This window comes from Chiloscyllium plagiosum, unplaced genomic scaffold (genome assembly GCF_037043375.1).
Source record: "Chiloscyllium plagiosum isolate Xiang-an unplaced genomic scaffold, Cpla_swu_hap1 HiC_scaffold_2, whole genome shotgun sequence".
Lineage (NCBI taxonomy): Eukaryota > Metazoa > Chordata > Chondrichthyes > Orectolobiformes > Hemiscylliidae > Chiloscyllium > Chiloscyllium plagiosum.
The window spans coordinates 162,102,803-162,127,208 of record NW_028270140.1 but is presented as its reverse complement, the minus strand read 5'-3'; the positions used below and the strand labels follow the sequence as shown (position 1 = coordinate 162,127,208).

Sequence of the window (24,406 nt, the reverse complement as noted above, 5' to 3'; positions counted from 1 at the left end):
GTGACCTCTCCTTTCCTGTTTCTAACCTCAGCCCATACTACCTCAGTACACGAGTCCCCAAACATCCTTTCAACAACTGTAATACTGTCCTTAACCAACAATGCCACACCTCCCCCTCTTTTACCATCTTCTCTGTTCTTACTGAAACATCTAAATCCTGGAACCTGCAACAGCCATTCCTGTCCCTGCTCTACCTATGTCTCTGAAATGGCCACAACATCGAAGTCCCAGGTACCAACCCATGCTGCAAGTTCAACTACCTTATTCCAGATGCTCCTGGCGTTGAAGGAGACACACTTCAAACCAACATCCTGCTTGTTGGTTAACTCTTGTGACCTTCAAACCATATCTCTGACCTGACTACTCTCAACCTCCTGGACACTGGAATTACAATTCAGGTTCCCATCCCCCAGCTGAATTAGTTTAAATCCTCCCAAAGAGCAAATATCCCCTCCAGGATATTGGTCTCCCTCTGGTTCAGGTGAAGACCATCCTGTTTGTAGAGGTCTCACCTTCCCCAGAAAGAGCCCCAATTATCCAGTTATCTGAAACCTTCCCTCCTGCACCATCCCTGTAGCCACGTGTTCAACTCCTCTCTCTCCCTATTCCTCGCCTCACTAGCACGTGGCACGGGCAACAAACCAGAGACAACAACTCTCTTTGTTTAAGCTCTAAGCTTCCACCCTAGCTCCCTGAATGTCTTCCTTAAATCCCCATCCCTTTTCCTATGTATGTCGTTGGTGCCTATTTGGACCACGACTTGGGGCTGCTCTCCCTCTCCCTCAAGGATCCCGAAAACACGATCTGAGACATCACGAACCCTGGCACCGGGGAGGCAACACACCAACCGTGAGTCTGTCTCATCCCCACAGAACCTCCTCTCTGTCCCCCTAACTATGGAGTCCCCAATGACTGAAGCTTTGCACCTCTCCCCCTAATTCTCTTCTAAGTGACAAGGACAGACTCTGTGCCAGAGACCTGTGCTCCATGGCTTACCCCTGGCCAGTTGTTTCTGCCCAACGGTATCCAACAGTTGAGGGGAACGGCCACCGGGGATCCCTGCACTGCCTGTTGGTTCCCTTTCTGTCCCCTGACAGTAACCCTTTTACCTTCTTCTTGTACCTGAGGTGTGACTACTTCCCTGTAACTCCTCTCAATAACCCCCTCTGCCTCCTGGATGATCCAAAGTTCATCCAGCTCCAGCTTAAGCTCCAGTTCTTGAGGGTCTGTTTCTGTGCTGTATATCTCTATGACTCTATCAGTCACCTAGCCCAACAGGTTTCCAAATTGAATCAATCCCATCTTCCTGCATTTGGCCAATAATCCCTCGAAATCTTTCTTATTCATGTACTTGTCAAAATGTGTTTGACATGTTGTAATTGTACCCACCTGTCCCATGTCCTCTGCTTGTTCATTCCAAGTAGTCACTTGCTGGGGTCCTAGCGCTGTGACCCCACTAGAACTGCCTGCCACTTGGAAAGTTTCCTATGTGTTCCTCCATTTCTTGTCTGCTAACCATTTCTGTTTCCTGGATGATCCAGTGATTCCTCTGGGCCTCTGCCTGAGGGATTTTTACAGCTGCCAGACTTTGACCAATTCAGTTCACTCCATATGATATCAGGAAAGAGTTGGAAACTCTGAATACCGCAAAAGCTACAGGTCCTGACAACATTCCGCCAATAGTACTGAAGGCTTGTGCTCCAGAACTTGCTGTCCCCCGAGCCAAGCTGTTCCAATACAGATACAGCACTGGCATCTACCCGACAATGTGGAACATTAACCAAGTATGTCCTGTACATAAAGCAGGACAGATCCAACCCGGCCAATTACCACCCCATCAGTCTACTCTCGATCCTCAGTAACGTGACGGACGGTGTCAGTAATAGGGCTATCAAGCAGCACCTGCTCAGCAATAACCTCCAGTTTGGGATCCCCAGGGTCACTCAGCTCCTGACCTCATTCCAGCCTTGGGTCAAACATGGACAAAACAGCTGGATTCTAGAGGGGAGGGGAGAGGGACAGCCCTTGATCTCAAGGCTGGATTCGACTGAGTGTGGCATCAAGGAGCCACTGCAATCAGTGGGTGTCAGGGGGCAAAGTTTCCACTGGCTGGAGTTATGCCTGACACAGAGGAAGATGGTTGTGGTTGTGGAGGGTCAGTCATCTCAGCTCCAGGACATCTCTGCAGGAGTCCCTCAGGGGAGTGTCCTCGGCCCAACCATCTTCAGCTGCTTCATCAATGACCTTCCCTCCACCATAAGGTCAGGAGTGGGGATGTTCCCTGGTGATTGCATAATGTTCAGCACCGTTCACAACTCCTCAGACACTGAAGCAGTCCATGTTCAAATACAACAAGATCTGGACAATATCCAGGCTTGGGCTGACAAGAGGCAAGTAACATTTGTGCCACACACATACCAGGCTATGACCATCATCAACCAGAGAGAACCAAACCATTGTCCTTTAATGTTCAATAGCATTACAATCTCTAAGTGCATCACAGACTTTACTATTATCCAGAAACTGAAATGGGCTTGCCATGTAAATCTTGTGGTTAGAAGTTGGGTTGCTGACAGGAATAAACTCGCCCCCTGACTCCCCAAAGCCTGTCCACCATCTGCATGTCAGGAGTGTGATGGGTTACTCCCCACTTGCCCTGGATGGCGGCAGCTCCAACAACACTCGAAGCTCGACGCCATCCAGGACAAAGCAGCTGCTTGCTTGGCACCACATCCACAATGTGACGTACTGCACCTTTAAGAGATTGGTTCTGTTCTGTTGCTTTTACAGAGGTGTGCTGAAATGTCTCCTTCAGAGGGCAGTTGGTAAACAGCTTTTGAGTTCTCCTTGGGTTTTTTTTAAATGAGACAGACGAACCATCAGTGGGTGGGGTCAGGACACCCCAGACGCAGGAAAGATTCTCGTTTTCCTTTCAGTAATATGAAGTTTTCTGCTTCTGCAAGAGTGAAATCTTAGACTGTGAGGCTTCCTCTTAAGAATCAAAAGGGGAACATTGATTCTTTCTGCTGAACTAAAGAGACAGCACATGAGAATCCAAACTTGTGCTGAATTGCCTTTTTGCCAAACGTAATGGGATGCTGCCGATATTAGAAGAATTGATTGTTCATGGTTGAGTAATACATCACCTTGTTGGGTATTGAATTGATTGGAATTTATTGTCACGTGTACCGAGGCATAGTGAAGAGCTTTGTCTTGTGAGCAACACAGGTAGATCACAGAGTTAAGTCCCTTAGATAGTAAATAATAGGCAAACAGCAGCAAAAACAAAAACACGGGTCCAGGCGAGTGTTAAGAGCTTGTGAGTCTATTCAGTGTTTTAATAACAGGAGCGTAGAAACTGTATCGAAACCTGCTGGTGCATGTGACCAGGCTTCTGTACCTTCTCCCCGATGGTAGAGGTTATAGAAAAACATTGCCAGGGTGGGATGGATCTTTGAAAATGCTGGCGGCCTTTCCTTGACAGTGGGCCTGATTGATGGATTCTATAGATGGGAGGTTGGCCTTTGTGAGTGTCTGGGCCGAGTTCACCACTCTCTGTAACCATCTCCGATCTTGAATGGTACAGTTGCCATACCAGGTAGTAATACATCCAGACCGAATGCTCTCGATGGCGCACCTATAAAAGTTGGTAAGGGTATTCGCCATCATGCCCCAAATTACCTCAACTGCCTGAGGAAGAAGAGATGTTGTTGGGCCTTTGTAACCAGTGCATCCACATGAAGAGTCCAAGAAAGCTTGTTGTGGATGACCATTCCCAGGAGCTTGACACTCTCCACTCATTCCACCTCTGTGCTGTCAATGTGTGTGGGGGGGGGCATGAGTAACATCCCGCCGAAAGTCACTAATGAGTTCCCTGGTTTTGCCGGCATTGAGAGCTAAGTTGTTCTCAGTGCACCAATTTTCCAGGTCTTCCACCTCCCGTCTGTAGTCTGTTTCGTCGCTGGGTATTTCAATCGAGTAAAGTTTAATCGTGTTGTAAAAATGAAGTGTGTTTTAATTAAAACCTGGTGATGGATCAGTTCCAGCACCTTACATTTGCCTTTAAATAAATATGAAAGTTAGGTTGTCGGCTGTCTCCTTACAGTACACTGGGCGTGGTGCAAGGTCTGGTCTGGTCCATAACAAGTATTGCTCTGTCCACCACCGGTGCTCAGGAGCAGCAGTGTGTACCAACAGCATTTATGCCCTGCATAAATTCACCAAAGATCCTCAGACAGCACCTTCCAGCCCCATGACCACTCCATCTAAAAGGACAAGGGCAGCAGATACATGGGAACACCACCCCCTGCAAGTTCCCCTCCGAGCCCCTCACCATCCTGACTTGGAAATATATCGCCGTTCCTTAATTGTCGCTGGGTCAAATTCTTGGAATTCTCTCCCTCAGGGCATTGTGGGTCACCCTACAGCACATGGACTGCAGCAGGTCAAGAAGGCAGCTCACCCCCACCTTCTCAAGGGGCAACTAGGGACGGGCAATAACTGCTGGGTCCAGCCAGTGACACTCATATGTATGAGTGGATTAGAATAATTCTTATTTTCTGCTTCCTGTTTGCTAACCAATTCCCAACCCATGCTAGTATTGTATCCCTAATCCCACATACTCTGATTCTGCACACTCTGAAATGGAAACGCTGTGTCTTTTCCAGGCCGAGCAGTACAGTCCATATTCAGGAGGTACCTTTGAAGGAGGCGTTTGTTCCCTGTGTGAGAGTGGAGGAAGATCACACTTTTATTGAGAATCTTCGGAAGAGGCTGGATGAGGAGGGCAAGGCAAGGAAGGAGCGGGAGAAACGACGGCGGCGAGTGTTATTGGATCAGCTACAGGCACACGAAGCCCAGGAGGTAGGACGGTGCAGCGCAGCAACTAAGACCTGTCCTTGGAATTTACTGCTGGAGGCACAACGTAATGTACTGGCTCCATAGTTATTTATATATCAATGAGGATGTGGACATTGACTGTACAACATCAACGTTAGCAAACAACACAAAAATAGTTGGGATGGCAGGTGGTAAGGATGACAGAAGGATATGTGGGTGGGCAAAAACCTGGCTAGTGGAATATAATGTGGGGAATATAGTTTGGCAGGAAGAACAGAAAGGCTGCAGAAAGCTCCAACACAGAGTGATTTTGAGTTACAGATTTAGGATGCAGAGCTTAAAAAATTCAGTACAGCACAGGGAAGGTAAATGCAAGGTTGGCCTTTATTTAAAAGAGTGGACATGCACAGGGTATCCCAGGTTTCACAGGGTAGATGTGGAAAGACCCCCTTGTGGGAGAATCCAGGGCCAGGAGGTATCATCTCAGAATAAGGGTTTGCACATTTAATACAGGGACGAGGAGGAATGTTTTCTTTCAGAGGGGAATGAATCTGTGGAATTCTTTACCACAGAGGGCTGTCAGGGTTGGGTTGTCAAGTATATTAAGGACTGAAATAAATAAGAGTTTTAAACAATGAGAGAATCAAGAGTTATGGGGGGAAAGGTAGGAAAGTGGGGTCGATCTCATTGAATGTCCAAAGATGTTTGAGTTAGTTGGATTGGCCATGCTAAGTTGCCCTGTAGTGTTCAGAGCTATGTAGGTTAGATGTGTTAGCCATGGAGAAATATAGGGTAGGAAGATGGGTCTGGGCGGGATGCTCTTCGGAGGTCGGTGTGGACTTGTTGGGCTGAAGGTCCTGTTTCCGCACAGCAGGGATTCTATGGAATGGCACAGCAGACTTGATGGGCTGAGTGGTCTATTTATGTCTTAATGTTCACTTCAAGTTCATGGACTAAAATCTTTACTGAAAATAAATCACATCTTCATAACAGCATCAATACAGTGGGAGGGAGTGGGTGGTATTAGAAACGGGGTATTGTCGGGAGTTGAGTGTTGTGGTTGACTGACACTCGTGAAAAGTTGGGGACTATAGAAAGTTGAAAATGTGTTGCTGGAAAAGTGCAGCAGGTCAGGCAGCATCCAAGGAGCAGTAGAATCGACGTTTCGGGCATAAGCCCTTCTTATGCTCCTGCTCCTGCTCCTTGGATGCTGCCTGACCTGCTGCGCTTTTCCAGCAACACATTTTCAGCTCTGATCTCCAGCATCTGCAGACCTCACTTTCTCCCCGACTATAGAAAGTTACCAGGTTATGGGGATTGTGAGGGGAAGGGGCTCACAGGGTATAATGAATCCGTCTTTTGTATGCATTCTTTTTGTGTACTGCAAAGCCAGAAATGAGCCAGAAATAGGTCACCATCATAATATTCAGGGATTATTAAAGTTCCACTCTTGACTGCTGCATTTAACCATTCCAAACCTTCATTCAATACTACAATGAAGGAGGGTGGAGTTTATTGCAAGGATATCAATAAGTGTCTCAAAATAATATCAGGGTCATGGAAGAGTAGTTCTGGGGTCACAGTTAGTTGGAGAGGAAGCGAGATAAAGATAGAAGCAAACCACAAGCAGAAAACAACTTTAATTGAACTGTTGAAAAAAGAACTGAACTACATGGATTGGAGATGCTGGTGTTGGACTGGGGTGGACAAAGTTAAAAATCACACAGCACCAGGTTATAGTCCAACAGGTTTAATTGAAAGCACCTGATGAAGGAGCGTCGCTCCGAAAGCTAGTGCTTCCAATTAAACCTGTTGGACTATAACCTGGTGTTGTGTGATTTTTAACAATGATCTACATGGGGTCTGTGTAATGGGAACTCAGTGAGAGGTCAAGCTTAGCTGGATGGCTCCACGCTGTTCACACTCAGGATGAAGGTCCAGGGGTTAGTGGGCAGTTAGGTGTTAGAATCAAGGACTCCTGGAGACTCCAGCAAGCTGTGGGGGCACAAACCATGCTGCACTTTCAATCAGTCTGTCAAGCTGTAAGCAGAGTGAAGGAAGCCCACAGTCAGGTACTTGCTTCGTGCAACTGAGCAGAAATAAAGTGCAAGAAACTTGGTGAAGCAAGATGTCAGTAAAAGGATGGAATTGTACCTGGAAGTGCCGGAGAATCCAGGGGAATGAAGCCTTGGAGAAGGAAGGTATTAATTTACTAAATCATTAAGGCACTCCCTCACATCAAACAACAGATGAAATCAAAACAGATCACATTCTCAGCAATCCTAAACCTTCCATAGATCTTGTGGACCACCAAATCTCATTAAATCTTCACAAGGGATTACAATTCACACCGTCACAGAATCATGCAGGGTCAGAAGAGGGTCTTTGGCCCATCAAGTCTGGACTATCAAAACTAAATCTGCACCAGTCTCACATTCCACAATAGACCCAGAACATAGAACAATGCACAGAACAGTTCGGCCCTCGGTGTTGTGCTGGCCTTCTATCCTACTCGAAGGTCAGACTAACCTACATGCCCTTCATTGTACTATCTTCCATGGGCCCATCCAAGTCACTTAAATGTCCCTAATGTCTCCACTACTACCACTGGCAATGCATTCCTCACACCCACCACTCTCTGTTTAATGAACCTACCTCTGATATCTCCCCTAAACCTTCCTGCAATTATCTTAAAATGATGCCCCCTCATGATAGCCATTTCCACCCTGGGAAAACGTCTCTGTCTATTCACTCTATCTGTGCCTCTCATCATCTTGTACACCTCTATCAAGTCACCTCTCGTCCTTCTTTGCTTCAATGATAAAAGGCCCAGCTCTCTTAACCTTTCTTCATAACACATGCCCCCCCAGTGCAGGCAGCATCCTGGGAAATCTCCTCTGCACCCTCGCTAAAGTCTCCACATCTTTCCTATAATGAGGTGACCAGAACTGAACACAATATTCCAAGTGTGGTCTAACCAGTGCCCTATAGAGCTGCAGCATAACCTCGTGGCTGTTAAACTCAATCCCCGTGCTAATAAAAGCTAACACACCGTACGCCTTCTTAACAACCCTATCAACTTGGGTGGCAACTTTGAGGGATCCATGTACATGGACCCCAATATCCCTCTGTTCCCCCACACTGCCAAGAATCCTGCCTCTAACCCTGTAATCTCTCAAATTCGACCTTCCAAAGTGAATCAGTTCACACTTTTTCCAGGTTAAACTCCATCTGCCACTTCACAGCCCAGTTCTACATCCTGTCAATGTCCCATTGCAACCTACAACAGCCCTCCACACTATCCACAACTCCACCAACCTTTGTGTCATCGGCAAACTTACTAGCCCACCCCTTCCACTTCCTCATCCAAATCATTTATAAAAATCACAAACAGCAGAGGTCCCAGAACTGATCTTTGCGGAACACCACTGGTCACCGAGCTCCAGGCTGAATACTTTCCACCTACTATCACCCTCTGTCTTCTATGGGCCAGCCAATTCTGCATCCTTACTTTCTGAATGAGCCTACCATGGGGAACCTTATCAAACACCATGCTAAATCCATGTACACCACTTCCACTACTCTACCTTCATCAAGGTGTTTTGTCACATCCTCTAATAATTCAATAAGGTTTGTGACTTACCCCTCACAAAGCCATGCTGATTATCTCTAATCAAATGACACTTTTCCAATTAATCAGAAATCCTATCTCTCAGAATCCTCTCCAATAACTTGCCCACCACAGACGTAAGACTGATTGGTCTGTAATTCCCAGGATTATCCCTATTCCCGTTCCTGAACAAAGGAATATCATTTGCCATCCTCCAATCATCTGGCCATACCCTAGTGGACAGTGAAGACACAAAGCTCATCACCAAAGGGGCAGCAATCTCTTACCTCGCTTCCAATAATAACTTTGGGTATATCCCGTCTGGCCCAGGTTACTTATCTAGCCTCATGTTTTTCAAACTTTTCAGCACATTTTCCTTCTTAACATTAACCTGTCCAAGCATATCAGTCTGTTTCACGCTGTCCTCTCAAACATCAACGTCCCTCTCAGTAGTGAATACTGAAGCAAAGTATTCATTGAGGACCTCCCCTACCTCCTCCGACTCCAGGCACACATTCCCTCCACTATCCCTGATCGGCCCTACCCTCACTCTGGCCATCCTCTTGTTCCTCACATAAATATAGAATCCCTTAGAGTTTTCCTTAATCCTACCCACTAAATCTTTGTCATGCCCTTTCTAGCTCTCCTAAATCCATTCTTCAGTTCCTTCCTGGCTACCTTGTGATCCTCTAGAGCCCTGTCTGATCCTTACCTCCTCAATCTGAAGTAAGCTTCTTTCTTCCTCTTGACTAGATGTTCCACATCCCTTGTTATCCAAGGATCCTTCACCCTACCATCCCTTCCTTGCCTCACTGCGACCAACCTGTCCAGCACTCGCAGCAAATACTCCCTAAACATAGAACATAGAACATAGACCAATACAGCACAGAACAGGCCCTTCGGCCCACGATGTTGTGCTGAATATTTGTCCTAGCTTAAGCACCTATCCATGTACCTATCCAATTGCTGCTTAAAAGTCACCAATGATTCTGACTCTACCACTCCCACAGGCAGCGCATTCCATGCCCCCACCACTCTCTGGGTAAAGAATCTACCCCTGACATCCCCCCTATACCTTCCACCCTTCACCTTAAATTTATCTCCCCTTGTAACACTCTGTTGTACCCGGGGAAAAAGTCTCTGACTGTCTACTCTATCTATTCCCCTGATCATCTTATAAACCTCTATCAAGTCACCCCTCATCCTTCGCCGTTCCAATGAGAAAAGGCCTAGCACTCTCAACCTATCCTCGTACAACTTATTCTCCATTCCAGGCAACATCCTGGTAAGTCTCTTCTGCACCCTCTCCAAAGCTTCAACATCTTTCCTAAAGTGAGGCGACCAGAACTGCACACAGTACTCCAACTGTGGCCTAACCAAAGTCCTGTACAGCTGCAACATCACCTCACGACTCTTGAATTCAATCCCTCTGCTAATGAACGCTAATACACCATAGGCCTTCTTACAAGCTCTATCCACCTGAGTGGCAACTTTCAAAGATCTATGAACATAGACCCCAAGATCCCTCTGTTCCTCCACCTTACTAGGAACCCTACTGCTAACCCTGTATTCCGCATTCTTATTTGTCCTTCCAAAATGGACAACCTCACACTTGGCAGGGTTGAACTCCATCTGCCACTCCTCAGCCCAGCTCTGCATCATATCTAAGTCCCTTTGCAGCCGACAACAGCCCTCCTCACTATCCACAACTCCACCAATCTTAGTATCATCTGCAAATTTACTGACCCATCCTTCGACTCCCTCTTCCAAGTCATTAATAAAAATTACAAACAATGGAGGACCCAGAACTGATCCAAGCGGAACTCCACTTGTAACTGGGCTCCAGGCTGAATATTTACCATCTATCACCACTCTCTGACTTCGACCGGTTAGCCAGTTTTCTATCCAACTGGCCAAACTTTCCATTATCCTATGCCTCCTGACTTTCCGCATAAGCCTACCAAAACAACCTCCACATTTCTGTCATGCATTTTCCTGAGAACGTGTTCCCAATTTAGACGCCCTAGTTCCTGCCAATAACCGTGTAATTTGCCCCCCGCCCCCCAATAAATACTTTCCCCATACTGTCTACTCCTAACCTTCTCCATGACTATAGTAAAGGTCAGGGAGTTATGAGCGCTACCACTGACATGCTCTCCCACTGAGAGATCTGACACCGCACCTGGTTTGTTGCCAAGCACCAGATCCAAAATGGCCTCCCTTCTAGTCGGCCTATATACGTATTGAGTCAGGAACCCTTCCTGGACACACCTGACAAAAACTGCTCCATCTAAACTATTTGAACTAAGGAGGTTCCAATCAATATTGGGGAAGTTAAAGTCACCCAAGATAAAAACCCTGTTCCTTTCCAAAATCTGCTTCCCAATCTGTTCCTGTTGCTGTTGGGAGGCTGTAGAAAATTATCCTGTAACGTAGGTGGGACTATCTCCCTATAACCCCTCTCTATCACCCCCTCAGCCTCCCGAATGATCCGAAGTTCATCCAGCTCCAGCTCCAGTTCCCTAACACGGTCTGTGAGGATCTGGAGTTGGGTGCAGATCTCCCAGGGGAAGTGAGCGGGTCACCAGTGGTGACCCTTACGTCCCACATCCTGCAAGAGGAGCATGTACCTGCCCTCGCCTCAATCCCCTCCGCTCGAAATTACCAAGAGAGATTAAATAAATAAAAAAACTTACATTTTGAACCCTTCACTAGGTTTTTTTTGGAGGGTTGGTTTCTTTAGAGCAGTGAAGGCTGAGGGGGGGACCTGATCGAGGTGGATAAGATTTTGAGGGGCATGGACAGGGGGGGATAGAAAGCAGCTGTTCCCCCTTAGTCACAGGGACAATAACAAGGGGGAACATTTTAAGGTGAAAGGAGGGGGAAGGGTAGTATCTTGGGTATAGCCACAGCCCACGTATATCAGGTCACATACCCAGCGATCTCCGTGTCCACATCCATGCCTGTTGAGCCTTTGCTCCTATTCACGAGGTAAGTATTTAACAGTAAAATTTACCTTCCTGGCAACCCCTTGGTCTGCGCTCTCACCACTCCTACTGCGGCAATGGGTACTGCTGCTGATAATCTTGGATGGTGTGATATTTCAAGCGCTCATCCAAGTACTTTTCAAAGGTTGTGAGGCTTCCCAATTTCATACACCCACCACCCAATGGGTGAAAAGACTTCCCCCCATTAAACCTCCTGTCTTTCACCTTAAAATGTTCCCCTTGTTATTAACCCTGTGACTAAGGGGGAACAGCTGTTTTCTATCCCCTATCCATGATCCTCATAATCTTATCCACCTCGATCAGGTTCCCCCCTCAGCTTTCTCTGCTCTAAAGAAACCAACCTGAGCTTCTCCAGCCTGTCTTCATCACTAACCTGCTCCAGCCCAGGCAGTATCCTGGTGAATCCCCTCTGTACCCCCTCCCAGTACAATCACATCCTTCCTATAGTGTGGGCACCAGAAACTGCACACAGTCCTCCAGCTGTGGCCTCCCCAAACTCCTGTACAGCTCCACCAGAACCTCCCTGCTCTGATCATACAGAGTTTTATTGAGTTCAAGTTCCAACATGACAGGATAGAAGCCCATATGCCTTGAATATGGCCTCTGGATTAATAGCCTAACAATAATATAATCAGCCCAGCGGATCCCTCTCGATATCTCACCCTAATGGGAACGTATTGGGTCTGTGCTTCCTCCCCACATAACTTCCTTTTTGAATGCATCTTTAGTGCGTCGGAGGCTGAGGGGTGACCTGATAGAGGTTAACAAAATTATGAGGGGCATAGATAGGATAAATAGACAAAGTCTTTTCCCTGGGGTAGGGGAGTCCAGAACTAGAGGGGCATAGGTTTAGGGTGAGAGGGGAAAGATACAAAAGAGACCTAAGGGACAATCTCTTCACACAGAGGGTGGTATGTGTATGGAATGAGCTGCCAGAGGATGTGGTGGAGGCTGGTACAATTGCAACATTTAAGAGGCGTTTGGATGGGTATATGAATAGGAAGGGTTTGGAGGGATATGGGCCGGGTGCTGGCAGGTGGGACTAGGTTGGATTGGGATATCTGGTCGACAGCTGTTTCCGAAGGGTCTGTTGGACCGAATGGTCTGTTTCCGTGCTGTACATCTCTATGACTCTATGATAAGTGGCTGTTCTCAGTCTATTTTGGCCAGATCTTGCCTTGTTTTAATAAAACCTGCCTTACCGAAATCTCTTTTTTTTTGTCGACCAATTTTGTCCTTTCCATAACAAGCTTAAAACATATGAAACATTACCTCTGTCTCTCTCTTCACTGATGCTGCCAGTCCTGCTGAGTTTCTCTAGCACTTTCTGTTCATGTTTAAAACACCCTAACTGTCCCCTCAAGCACCTCTCCAGCTTCATTCCCCAGAGTTCGGTGCAGCACTGTACCCTCCCTTGTTGGATGGTCTACACAGTGACACAAACAACTCTCCTGAACACATTTCAGGGAATCTGCTCCCTCTAAACCCTTTATACCATGGTTATCCGAATCGATATGACTCTGTTTGAAATCGAACCATTCTCTTTATAAATATTCTATGTTTATTATTAGTTTTTCAGGGCTCAATGAATTGCTGACATATCTGCTCTTTGGTTGCTCTCTGTGGTGGCCCTATGAGATACTCTGGAGAGTGTGACAACCCCTTTTGTGTTCCTTCACTTTTAATAAACTGACCTTGAAACTCCTTCAAAAGTGGCCTTTTGGTGTTTGACCACAGGTTTTATGTTAGACATATTTGTCTATGTCATTTTTGAGATGCTACGGTATAACCCGTATTTATCTTTACAGTAATCTTTGCATGCCCCTTTCAGATTTATCTTTTAAAAAAGGTTCAACTGGCTGGAACTCTACTCACTGGGGTTTAGGAGAATGAGAGGCGATCTCATTGAAACAAATCAGATTCTTAAGGGAGTTGACAGGGTCAATGCTGAAAGACTGGTCCCCCTCATGGAAGAGGCAAGAACCTAGAGTGGGCCAGTGATGACCCAGTGGCAGCCAGTGAGAGCCCAGTGTATGCCATTGGTCTCTATATAAACCAGTGATGTCCCAGTGTGCACCAATAATGTCCCAGTGCACGTCAATAATGTCCCAGTACACGTCAATAATGTCCCAGTGCACGTCAATAATGTCCCAGTGCACGCCAATAATGTCCCAGTGCACGCCAATGATGTCTCTGTGCATGCTAGTGATGTCCCAGTGTACACCAGTGATGGTCCCAGTGTAATCCAATGATGTCCCAGTGTAAGTCAGTAATGTCCCAGTGCACACCAGTGATGTTCCAGTGTAGGCCAGTGCTGTCCCACTGTAAGTCAGTGATGTCCCAGTATACACCAGTGATGTTCCAGTGTAGGCCAGTGATGTCCCAGTGTAAACCAGCGATGTTCCCGTGTAATCCAGTGATGTTCCAGTGTAAGCCAGTGATGTTCCAGTGTAAGCCAGTGATGTCTCTGTGCATGCTAGTGATGTCCCAGTGTACACCAGTGATGGTCCCAGTGTAAGCCAATGATGTCCCAGTGTAAGTCAGTGATGTTCCCGTGTAAGCCAGTGGTGTCCCAGTGAACATCAACGATATCCCAGTGTAAGCCAGAGATGTCCCAGTGTACTCCAGTGATGTTCCAGTGTATGCCAGTGATGTTCCCATGTACACCGGTGATGTTCCAGTGTACACCAGTGATGTTCCAGTGTACGCCAGTAATGTTCCAGTTTAAACCAGTGCTGTCCCAGCATAGGCCAGTGATGTTACAGTGTACGCCAGTGATGTCCCAGTGTACGCCAGTGATGTCCCAGTGTACGCCAGTGATAAACCAGTGTATGCCAGTGATGTCCCAGTGATGTCCCAGTGTACGCCAGTGATAAACCAGTGTATGCCAGTGATGTCCCAGTGTATGCCAGTGATGTCCCAGTGATGTCCCAGTGTATGCCAGTGATGTCCCAGTGATGTCCCAGTGTATGCCAGTGGTTACTCTGTGATCCAGTGTTGATCCAGTGTTAGCCGGTGATAGTTTTGTGTTCCTGTGCTTGATCCTAGGAGGTGTATCGCGAGGAGCAGTTGGTGAATCGGCTGATGCGTCAGTCACTACAGGAGAGGCGGATTGCTGTCCAGCTGATGCTAGCTCGCCATGAGAAACAAGTCATTACACAAAACCGCATCTTCCGGGAGAAGCAGTACGAGGAGAAACGGTTGCAGGAGTTCCAGGAAGTGTTGGACAAGGAGGCGGTATGTCGGCTAACAACAACTTCGTTATTCTTGCATGGGATGTGGGTGTTGCTGGTAACGCCTGCTTTTATAACTCATTCCCAGTCGGTCTCTCGGCCATTTCAGAGGGTAGTTAAGATTCATGTAGGTGAGACCAGGTGAGATGGCAGTTTCATGCACGAAAGGACATGAGTGAACCCAATGGGTCTTTACAACAATTGACAACAGCTTTGTGGTCATCACTAGACTCTTCATTCCAGATCTTATTGAATTTAAATTTTACCATCTGCCAGGGTTGGATTTGAACCCGTGTTCCCAGGGCCATTAGGTTGGAGTTCTGGGTTACCGTTTCACCACTATCCCTCCTCAGCTTTACACAGACTCAGGGTGGAATCCTGGGTGGTGTGGGCTAGGGTGGGAAATGTGGCAGAATCGCATAGGAAGTTCAGCAAGGCTGATCTCGACATTGGGAATAACTTTCTGCATCTTTTTATTCAGATCGGAGTGTTAGGGTGAGATTCCCACTAGGCAGCACTGAGGTGCTTATAAATACAGATTATTGCTTGTTCATGACCTGAATTACTGCCCATCTCACCTCATTAATATAGAGCTTTCCACCTGCCACTAGCATGTTAGACACGGAGAATCCTTGACACGGGAGTCAATAGACAATAGACAATAGGTGCAGGAGTAGGCCATTCTGCCCTTCGAGCCTGCACCACCATTCATTATGATCATGGCTGATCATCCTCAATCAGTATCCTGTTCCTGCCTTATCTCCATAACCCTTGATTCCACTATCCTTAAGAGCTCTATCCAACTCTTTCTTGAAAATATCCAGAGACTGGGCCTCCACTGCCCTCTGGGGCAGAGCATTCTACACAGCCACCACTCTCTGGGTGAAGAAGTTTCTCCTCAACTCTGTTCTAAGTGGTCTACTCCTTATTTTTAAGCTGTGTCCTCTGGTTCGGGACTCACCCATCAGCGGATACATGTTTCCTGCCCCCAGAGTGTCCAAACCTTTAATAATCTTATACGCCTCAATCAGATCCCCTCTCAGTCTTCTAAACTCAAGGGTATACAAGCCCAGTCGCTTCAGTCTTTCAGTGTAAGGTAATCCTGCCATTCCAGGAATTGACCTCGTGAACCTACGCTGCACTCCCTCAATAGCCAGAATGTCTTTCCTCAAATTTGGAGACCAGAACTGCACACAGTACTCCAGGTATGGTCTCACCAGGGCCCTGTACAGCTGCAGAAGAACCTCTTTGCTTCTGTTCTCAATCCCTCTTGTTATGAAGGCCACATGCTATTAGCCTTCTTCACTACCTGCTGTACCTGCATGCTTACCTTCATTGACTGGTGTACAAGAACACCCAGATCTCTCTGTACTGCCCCTTTACCTAACTTGACCCCATTTAGGTAGTAATCTGCCTTCCTGTTCTTGCCACCAAAGTGGATAAGCATACATTTATCCACATTAAACTGCATCTGCCATGCATCTGCCCACTCACCTAACTTGTCCAGGTCACCCTGTATTCTCCTAACATCCTCATCACATTTCACCCTGCCACCCAGCTTTGTATCATCAGCAAATTTGCTAATGTTATTGCTGATACCATCTTCTATATCATTAATATATATTGTAAAAAGCTGCGGTCCCAGCACTGATCCCTGCGGTACCCCACTGGTCACCGCCTGCCATTCTGAAAGGGAGCTGTTTATCACTACTCTTTGTTTCCTGTCAGCCAACCAACTTTCAATCCAAGTCAGTACTTTGCCCCCAGTACCATGCGCCCTAATTTTGCTCACTAACCTCCTATGTGGGACTTTATCAAAGGCTTTCTGAAAGTCCAGGTACACTACATCTACTGGATCTCCCTTATCCATCTTCAGAGTTACATCCTCAAATAAATTCCAGAAGATTAGTCAAGCATGATTTCCCCTGTCATAAATCCATGCTGACTCTGACCTATCCTGTTACTACTATCCTGATGTGTCGTAATTTCATCCTTTATAATAGACTCCAGCATCTTTCCCACCACTGAGGTCAGATTAACTGGTCTATAATTCCCTGCTTTCTCTCTCCCTCCTTTCTTAAAAAGTGGTACAACATTAGCCACCCTCCAATCCACAGGAACTGATCCCGAACCTATCGAACTCTGGAAAATAATCACCAACGCATCCACGATTTCTTGAGCCACTTCCTTCAGTACCCTGGGATGTAGACCATCAGGCCCCGGGGACTTATCAACCTTCAGACCCAACAGTCTCTCCAACACCAATTCCTGGCAAATATAAATTCCCTTCAGTTCAGGTCCTTCAGCCACTGTTACCTCAGGGAGATTGCTTGTGTCTTCCCCAGTGAACACAGATCTGAAGTACCAATTCAATTCTTCTGCCATTTCTTTGTTCCCCGTAATATACTCCCCTGTTTCTGTCTTCAAGGGCCCAATTTTAGTCTTAACTTTTTTTGCCTTTCACATACCTAAAAAAGCTTTTACTATCCTCCTTTATATTTTTGGCCAGTTTACCTTCGTACCTTATTTTTTCTCTGCGTATTTCCTTCTTAGTAATCCTCTTTTGTTCTTTAAAAGCTTCCCAGTCCTCTGATTTCCCACTTATCTTTGCTATGTTATACTTTTTCCCTTTTGTCTTTATATGGTCCTTAACTTCCCATGTCAGCCACGGCCACCCATGCCTCCTCCTGGGATCTTTCTTCCTTTTTGGAATGAACTGATCCTGCATCTTCTGAATTATACACAGAAATATCCGCCATTGTTCCACTACCATCCCTGCTAAGGTATTACACCATTGAACTTTGGCCAGCTCCTCCCTCATAGCTCCATAGTTCCCTTTATTCAACTGAAATACTGACACTTCCAATTCTACCCTCTCCCTTTCAAACTGCAGATTAAATCTTAATGTATTATGGTCACTACTTCCCAATGACTCCTTCACTTCGAGGTCCCTGACCAAATCCGGTTCATTGCACAACACCAGATCCAGAATTGCCTTCTCCCTGGTAGGCTCCAGCACAAGCTGTTCTAAGAATCCATCTCGGAGGCACTCCACAAACTCCCTTTCTTGGGGTCCAATACCATCCTGATTCTCCCAGTCTACCTGTATGTAGCTGTAATAATATCTTTGCGACAGGCCAATTTCAGCTCCTTATTCAACTTACACCCTATATCCAGGTTACTGTGTGGCGGCCTGTAGATAACTCCCAATAGGGTCTTTTTACCCTTATTATTTCTCAGCTCTATCCACACTGACTCTGCATCCCCTGATTCTATGTCCCCCCGCGCAAGGGACTGAATAGCATCCTTTACCAACGGGGCCACCCCACCCCCTCTGCCCGTCAGTCTGTCCTTACGATAGCATGTATAGCCTTGAATATTCATTTCCCAGGCCCTGTCCACTTGAAGCCACATCTCAGTTATCCCCACAACATCGTACCTGCCAATTTCCAACTGAGCCTCAAGCTCATCCACCTTATTTCTAGTGCTTCATGCATTCATGTATAGTATTTTTAATTTGTCAGAGCGGGTGCCTGGGGATCTCCAGCCCACTGCTTCCTCCAAGCGACTTCCATATTGGACTTTATGCAGTCATTCCTGGGGCACTTGCTACAACCACAGACATTGGTACCTGACGTGTGCCAGCCTCGAAGAACCGTCACAGCACATCACCAGTCCACTTACGGGATACTTCTGGATTTTAATCTACACTTAGGGCCACAATGACACCTACCATGATAGCACTGCAGCAAGGACACTCAGGCATACTGACCCAGTTCAGGGACTGCACCAGGCTGCAGCTCTAGCATGATCCCTTTGTTCTCTTCATGCTCACTGAGTTTAAACCTGTCTGGATGCTCACCGCTTCCCTGCCTTGCCTTTTGCACCTCATTGAGATGATCTCACTGAAACCTACAGAACACTGAAAATGATAGATCTTTCCCTAGTCATAGACAGCTGTGGAAGCTCAGTCTTTGAGTATGTTTAGGGTAGAGATGGATAGATATCTCACTACCAGTGGTGTACAGAGTTGTGGGGATGGGGTGTGTAAATGTCAGTGAGATTTTTGATCAACCACTTGATCAACCATTGTATTGAATGGCAGGTCATGCTCTCGGGCTGAATGGCCTACACTAATTCCTATGTTCCACACCACCTGGTTTGACTCTTTGTGCCTTTTATGAGCTGTTTTCCTCCTGGTAAGACAGGTATTAAAGCTGGTACAGCTGTTAGTTTTGGTGGCAGAGGGGAGGTGTCCTGAGTGAATGAGTAGGCAGGGCTGAGGGTATGCAGGGTTCGTGGAGTCAGGTTTGAGGTGGATTGCAGTGAGTGAGAGAAAATGTTGCAGGCAGTAGTGAGAGTGGGAGAGCATGATGCTGGTGCTGTGGCAGGGTAGGGGAAGGCAGCTCGACTCAGACAAGAGAAGTGCAATAGGTATGAGCTAGGTGTTAATGAGACCTGGTTGGTAAGATACAGTAAGAAAACTTCTCATACAGCAAAACCCTCCAAAAAACCCAACAAGACTGACACTTAGCTAATGTTGGAAAGATGTACCAAGTAGAGTGAACCAGGAATTGGTGCTGGAAACCAACTGTTTACAATTTATGTAAATGACTTTGATGAAGGAACGGGAGCTACGTTTGCTGATGACATAAAGATCAGTTGGAAATTAAATCGTGAATTGTGAAGAGGATATAATGACGCTGCAAGAATGAATATGTGGGCCAAAGATCTGGCAAGAGGGAGAATATGAAATTGTCTACTTTGGCAGGAAGCATTAAAATGAAGCATATTATTTAAATGGTGAGATATTGTAGAGATCTGAGATACAGAGGGATCTGGCTGTCCTCGTGTGTGACTCACAAAAATCACAATATGCAGTGACAAAAAGTAATGAGGAAAGCAAGAGAATGTTACCATTCATTGTAATTGCTCTCGTGTCCTTAGAATCCCTACAGAATCAGAGAATCCCTACAGCGTGGAAACAGGCCATTTGGCCAAACAAGTCCACACCAACCCCCCAAAGATTAACCCACTCAGACCCATTCCCCTACTCTATATTTACCCCTGACTAATGCACCTAACCTGCGCATCCCTGAACACTACGGGCAATTCAGCATGACCAATTCACCAACCTGCACACCCTTGGATTGTGGGAGGAAACCAGAGCACCTGGAGGAAACCCATGCAGACACGGGGAGAATGTGCAAACTCCACATCGCCCTAAGTTGTGGATGGCAGCAGGAATGCTGCTTTCAGTGTCAAGTTCAGCTCCACTCTCCAAGGAGTAAATGATGTGACGGGATTACACAGACTCAGCTTGATTTCTGAAATTTAGAGGGCTCATTAGGAATTGCATTGTATTCTTGAAGATTGTAAAATGAATAGGATTGGATGGGTAAAAAGAAATTCTATTGGGGACAGAGTGTTGAAGCCAGTCTTCATGATGGGCATCAATTGGCATCATAAGCTTTCTGTGATAGAATGATATCTCAGTTACCGGGGGGTAGGGGAGGAGATCAGGATGAACAGAGTCTCTGACACTCGTCAGTGTTGTCTCCCAGAGTCAGGAACAAGCTGTCATTTTCCCTGCAGGTGTTGGTGAGACAAGAGAAACTGGAGCACATGGAGCACATCCAGCGAGAACGAGAGGTCCATGAACGGGTCATGGCTCAGCGGGCAGAGCAGCGATTCCGGAAACACTACAGCCTCTGCCAGGAAGTGGTGGACCACATCATCGACTTGGTGATCAAGATCGCAGAATACCGTGAGCTCACACTAAAGTACGTGGAAACGCTGAGCAGCTGGCACTTTGGTGGGGCACACCTCACACTTACTCTGCCATTGAACAAGGTTGTGACTGATCTCATCACTCCCCATCCCCCACCACACACCCCAGATTACCTTCACCCCCTTCTTAGCTATCCACCTCTGCCTTCATCATACTCTGCTTCCAATACCTTTCTCGGAAGAGAATTTCAAAAACCCGTGAGACTTAATGAGATAGAAGAGCCCTTTCTCTGTTACAAACATGTGACCCATGATTTTTAAACAGCGAATCCTAGTCCTAGATTCTCCCACCAGAGGAAACATCCTCTTCACCCTCAGGATCTCTCACATTTCACTCGAGTCACCTCTTACTCTTCCAAATTCCAGTGGATACAAACCCAACATGTCCAAGCTTTCCATAAGTCACCCCTGATCTAGAAAGGATGTTATTAAATTGGGAAAACTGTGAAAAACATTTACCAGGATGCTACCGGGACTGGAGGGTTTGAGTTAGAAGGAGAGGCTGAAAAGGCTGGGACTTTTTCCCCTGGAGTGTTGGAGGCTGAGGGGTAGAACTTACAGAGATTTCTAAAATCATGAGGGGCATGGATAGGGTGAATAGACCAGGGGTGGGGAAGTCCAGAACTAAAGGGCAGAGGTTTAAGGTGAGAGGGGAAAGTTCAAAAGGGACCTGAGGGTCAACAGAGGGTGGTGCACATCGAGAAATGAACTGCCAGAGGAAGTGTTAGATGCAGGAACAATTACAACATGTAAAAGTCATTTGGACAGGTACATGAATAGGAAAGGGATATGGGCCAAACAGAGACAAAATGGGACTAGTTTTACTTTGGAAACATGGTTGGCATGGACTGCTTTCATCCTTTAGGATTCTATGTGTCCCATCGAGAAAACAAAATCAGAAACTGCCCCCCTTTAACACTCCCAGGACAGGGACAGCACGGGGTTAGATACAGAGTAAAGCTCCCTCTACACTGTCCCCCATCTAACCCTCCCGGGACAGTGACAGCAAAGGGTTAGATACAAGGTAAAGCTCTTTCTACACTGTCCCCATCAAACACTCCTAGGACAGGGACAGCACGGGCTTAGATACAGAGTAAAGCTCCCTCTACACCATCCCCCATCAAACACTCCCAGGACAGGGACAATATGGGGTTAGATACAGAGTAAAGCTCTCTCTACACTGTTCCCCATCAAACACTCCCAGGACAGGGACAGTACGGTGTTAGATACAGAGTAAAGCTCTCTCTACACTGTCCCCATCAAACACTTCCAGGACAGGGACAGCATGGGGTTAGATACAGAGTAAAGCTCTCTCTACACTGTCCCCATCAAACACTCCCAGGACAAGGACAGCACGGGGTCAGACACAGAGTGAAGCTCCCTCTACACTGTCCCCCATTAAACACTCCCAGGACAGGGACAGCACGGGGTTAGATACAGAGTAAAGCTTCCTCTACACTGGGCCCATCAAACACTCCCAGGGCAGGGACAGCATGGTGTTAGATACAAAGTAAAGCTCCCTCTCCACTGTCCCCATCAAACACTCCCAGAACAGCGACAGCACGGGGTTAGATACAGAGTAAAGCTCATAGAACATAGAACATTACAGTGCAGTACAGGCTCTTCGTTCCTCAATGTTGCGCCGACCTGTCATACCAATCTGAAGCCCATCTAACCTACACTATTCCATATGCTTGTCCAAGTCACCTCTCAACCTTCTTCTCTCCAACAAAGACAGCCTCAAGTCCCTTAGCCTTTCCTCGTAAGACCTTCCCTCCATACCTAGCAACATCCTAGTAAAAGCTAACACACTGTATGCCTTCTTAACAACCTGGGTGGCAACTTTCAAGGATCTGTGTACCTGGACACCGAGATCTCTCTGCTCATCTACACTACCAAGAATCTTACCATTAGCCCAGTACTTTGCATTCCGGTTACTCCGACCAAAGTGAATCACCTCACACTTTTCCACATTAAACTCCATTTGCCACCTCTCAGCCCAGCTCTGCAGCTTATCTATGTCTCTCTGTAACCTACAACATCCTTCATCACTATCCACAACTCCACCGACCTTAGTGTCGTCTGCAGATTTACTAACCCATCCTTCTACGCCCTCATCCAGGCCGTTTATAAAAATGACAAACAGCAGTGGACCCAACACCAACCCTTGCGGTATACCACTGGTAACTGGACTCCAGGATGAACATTTCCCATCAACCACCACCCTCTGTCTTCTTTCAGCAAGCCAATTACTGATCCAAACTGCTATATCTCCCACAATCCCATTCCTCCGCATTTTGTACAATAGCCTACTGTGGGGAACCTTATCGAACACCTCGCTGAAATCCATATACACATCAACCGGTTTACTCTCATCTACCTGTTTGGTCACCTTCTCAAAGAACTCAATAAGGTTTGTGAGGCACGATCTACCCTTCACAAAACCGTGCTGACTATCCCTAATCAAATTATTCTTTTCTAGATGATTATAAATCCTGTCTCTTATAACCCTTTCCAACACTTTACCAACAACTGAAGTGAGGCTCTCTGGTCTATAATTACCAGGGTTGGCTCTACTCCCCTTCTTGAACAGCGGTATTATATTTGCTATCCTCCAGTCTTCTGGCACTATTCCTGTGGACAATGACGATTTAAAGGTCAATGCCAAAGGCTCGGCAATCTCCTCCCTGGCTTCCCAGAGGATTCTAGGATAAATCCCATCCGGCCCAGGCGACTTATCTATTTTCACTCTCTGCAGGATTTCTAATACCTCTTCCTTGTGAACCTCAATCTCACCCCCAGTCTAGTAGCCTGTATCTCAGTATTCTTCTCGACAACATTGTCGTTTTCTAGAGTGAATACTGTTGAAAAATATTTATTTAGTGCTGCCCCTATCTCCTCTGACTCCACACACAACTTCCCACTCCTCTCCTTGACTGGCCCTAATCTTACTCTCGTCATTCTTTTATTCCTTAAATACCTATAGAAAGCCTTAGGGTTTACCCTGATCCTATCCGCCAACAACTTCTCATGTCTCCTCCTAGCTCTTCTGAGCTCTCTCTTTTGGTCTTTCCTGGCTACCTTGTAACCCTCAAGCGTCCTAACTGAGCCTTCACATCTCATCCTAACATAAACCTTCTTCTTCCTCTTGACCAGAGATTCCACTTCCTTCGTAAACCACGGCTCCCACACTCTACAGCTTCCTCCCTGCCTGACAGGTACATACTTATCTAGCTCCTTCTACACTGTCCCAGGGCAGGACAGCACAGGGTTAGGTACAGAGGAAAGCTCCTTCTACACTGTCCCCATCAAACACTCCCAGGACAGGGACAGCACGGGGTTAGATACAGAGTAAAGCTCTCTCTACACTGTCCCCATCAAACACTCCCAGGACAGGGACAGCACAGGGTTAGGTACAGAGGAAAGCTCCCTCTACACTGTCCCCCATCAAACACTCCCAGGACAGGGACAGCACGGGGTTAGATACAGAGTAAAGCTCTCTCTACACTGTCCCCATCAAACACTCCCAGGACAGGGACAGCACAGGGTTAGGTACAGAGGAAAGCTCCCTCTACACTGCACCCCCATCCCAGGACAGGGACAGCACAGGGTTAGATACAGAGGAAAGCTCCCTCTACACTGTCCCCATCAAACACTCCCAGGACAGGGACAGCACAGGGTTAGGTACAGAGGAAAGCTCCCTCTACACTGTCCCCATCAAACACTCCCAGGACAGGGACAGCACAGGGTTAGGTACAGAGGAAAGCTCCCTCTACACTGTCCCCATCAAACACTCCCAGGACAGGGACAGCACAGGGTTAGGTACAGAGGAAAGCTCCCTCTACACTGTCTAATGCCTCACTTTGTAAACCAGTCACGTTGGAAGTTCAGGCCCAAACTGTAGGAGGTCAGATAAACTCGATCCT

The 24,406-nt window shown here is 46.8% G+C and overlaps 1 protein-coding gene across 1 annotated transcript in view; it reads left to right on the top strand.

Annotated features, from left to right (window-relative positions):
• Positions 1-24,406, top strand: part of spef2 (sperm flagellar and cilia associated 2) — an 894,484-nt gene that overhangs the window by 39,202 nt on the left and 830,876 nt on the right. The window contains exons 7-9 of the mRNA XM_087994173.1: positions 4,668-4,863; positions 14,506-14,694; positions 20,286-20,473. Of these exons, the coding sequence (XP_087850299.1) occupies positions 4,668-4,863; positions 14,506-14,694; positions 20,286-20,473 (573 nt within the window). The remainder of the gene's footprint in view (positions 1-4,667; positions 4,864-14,505; positions 14,695-20,285; positions 20,474-24,406) is intronic.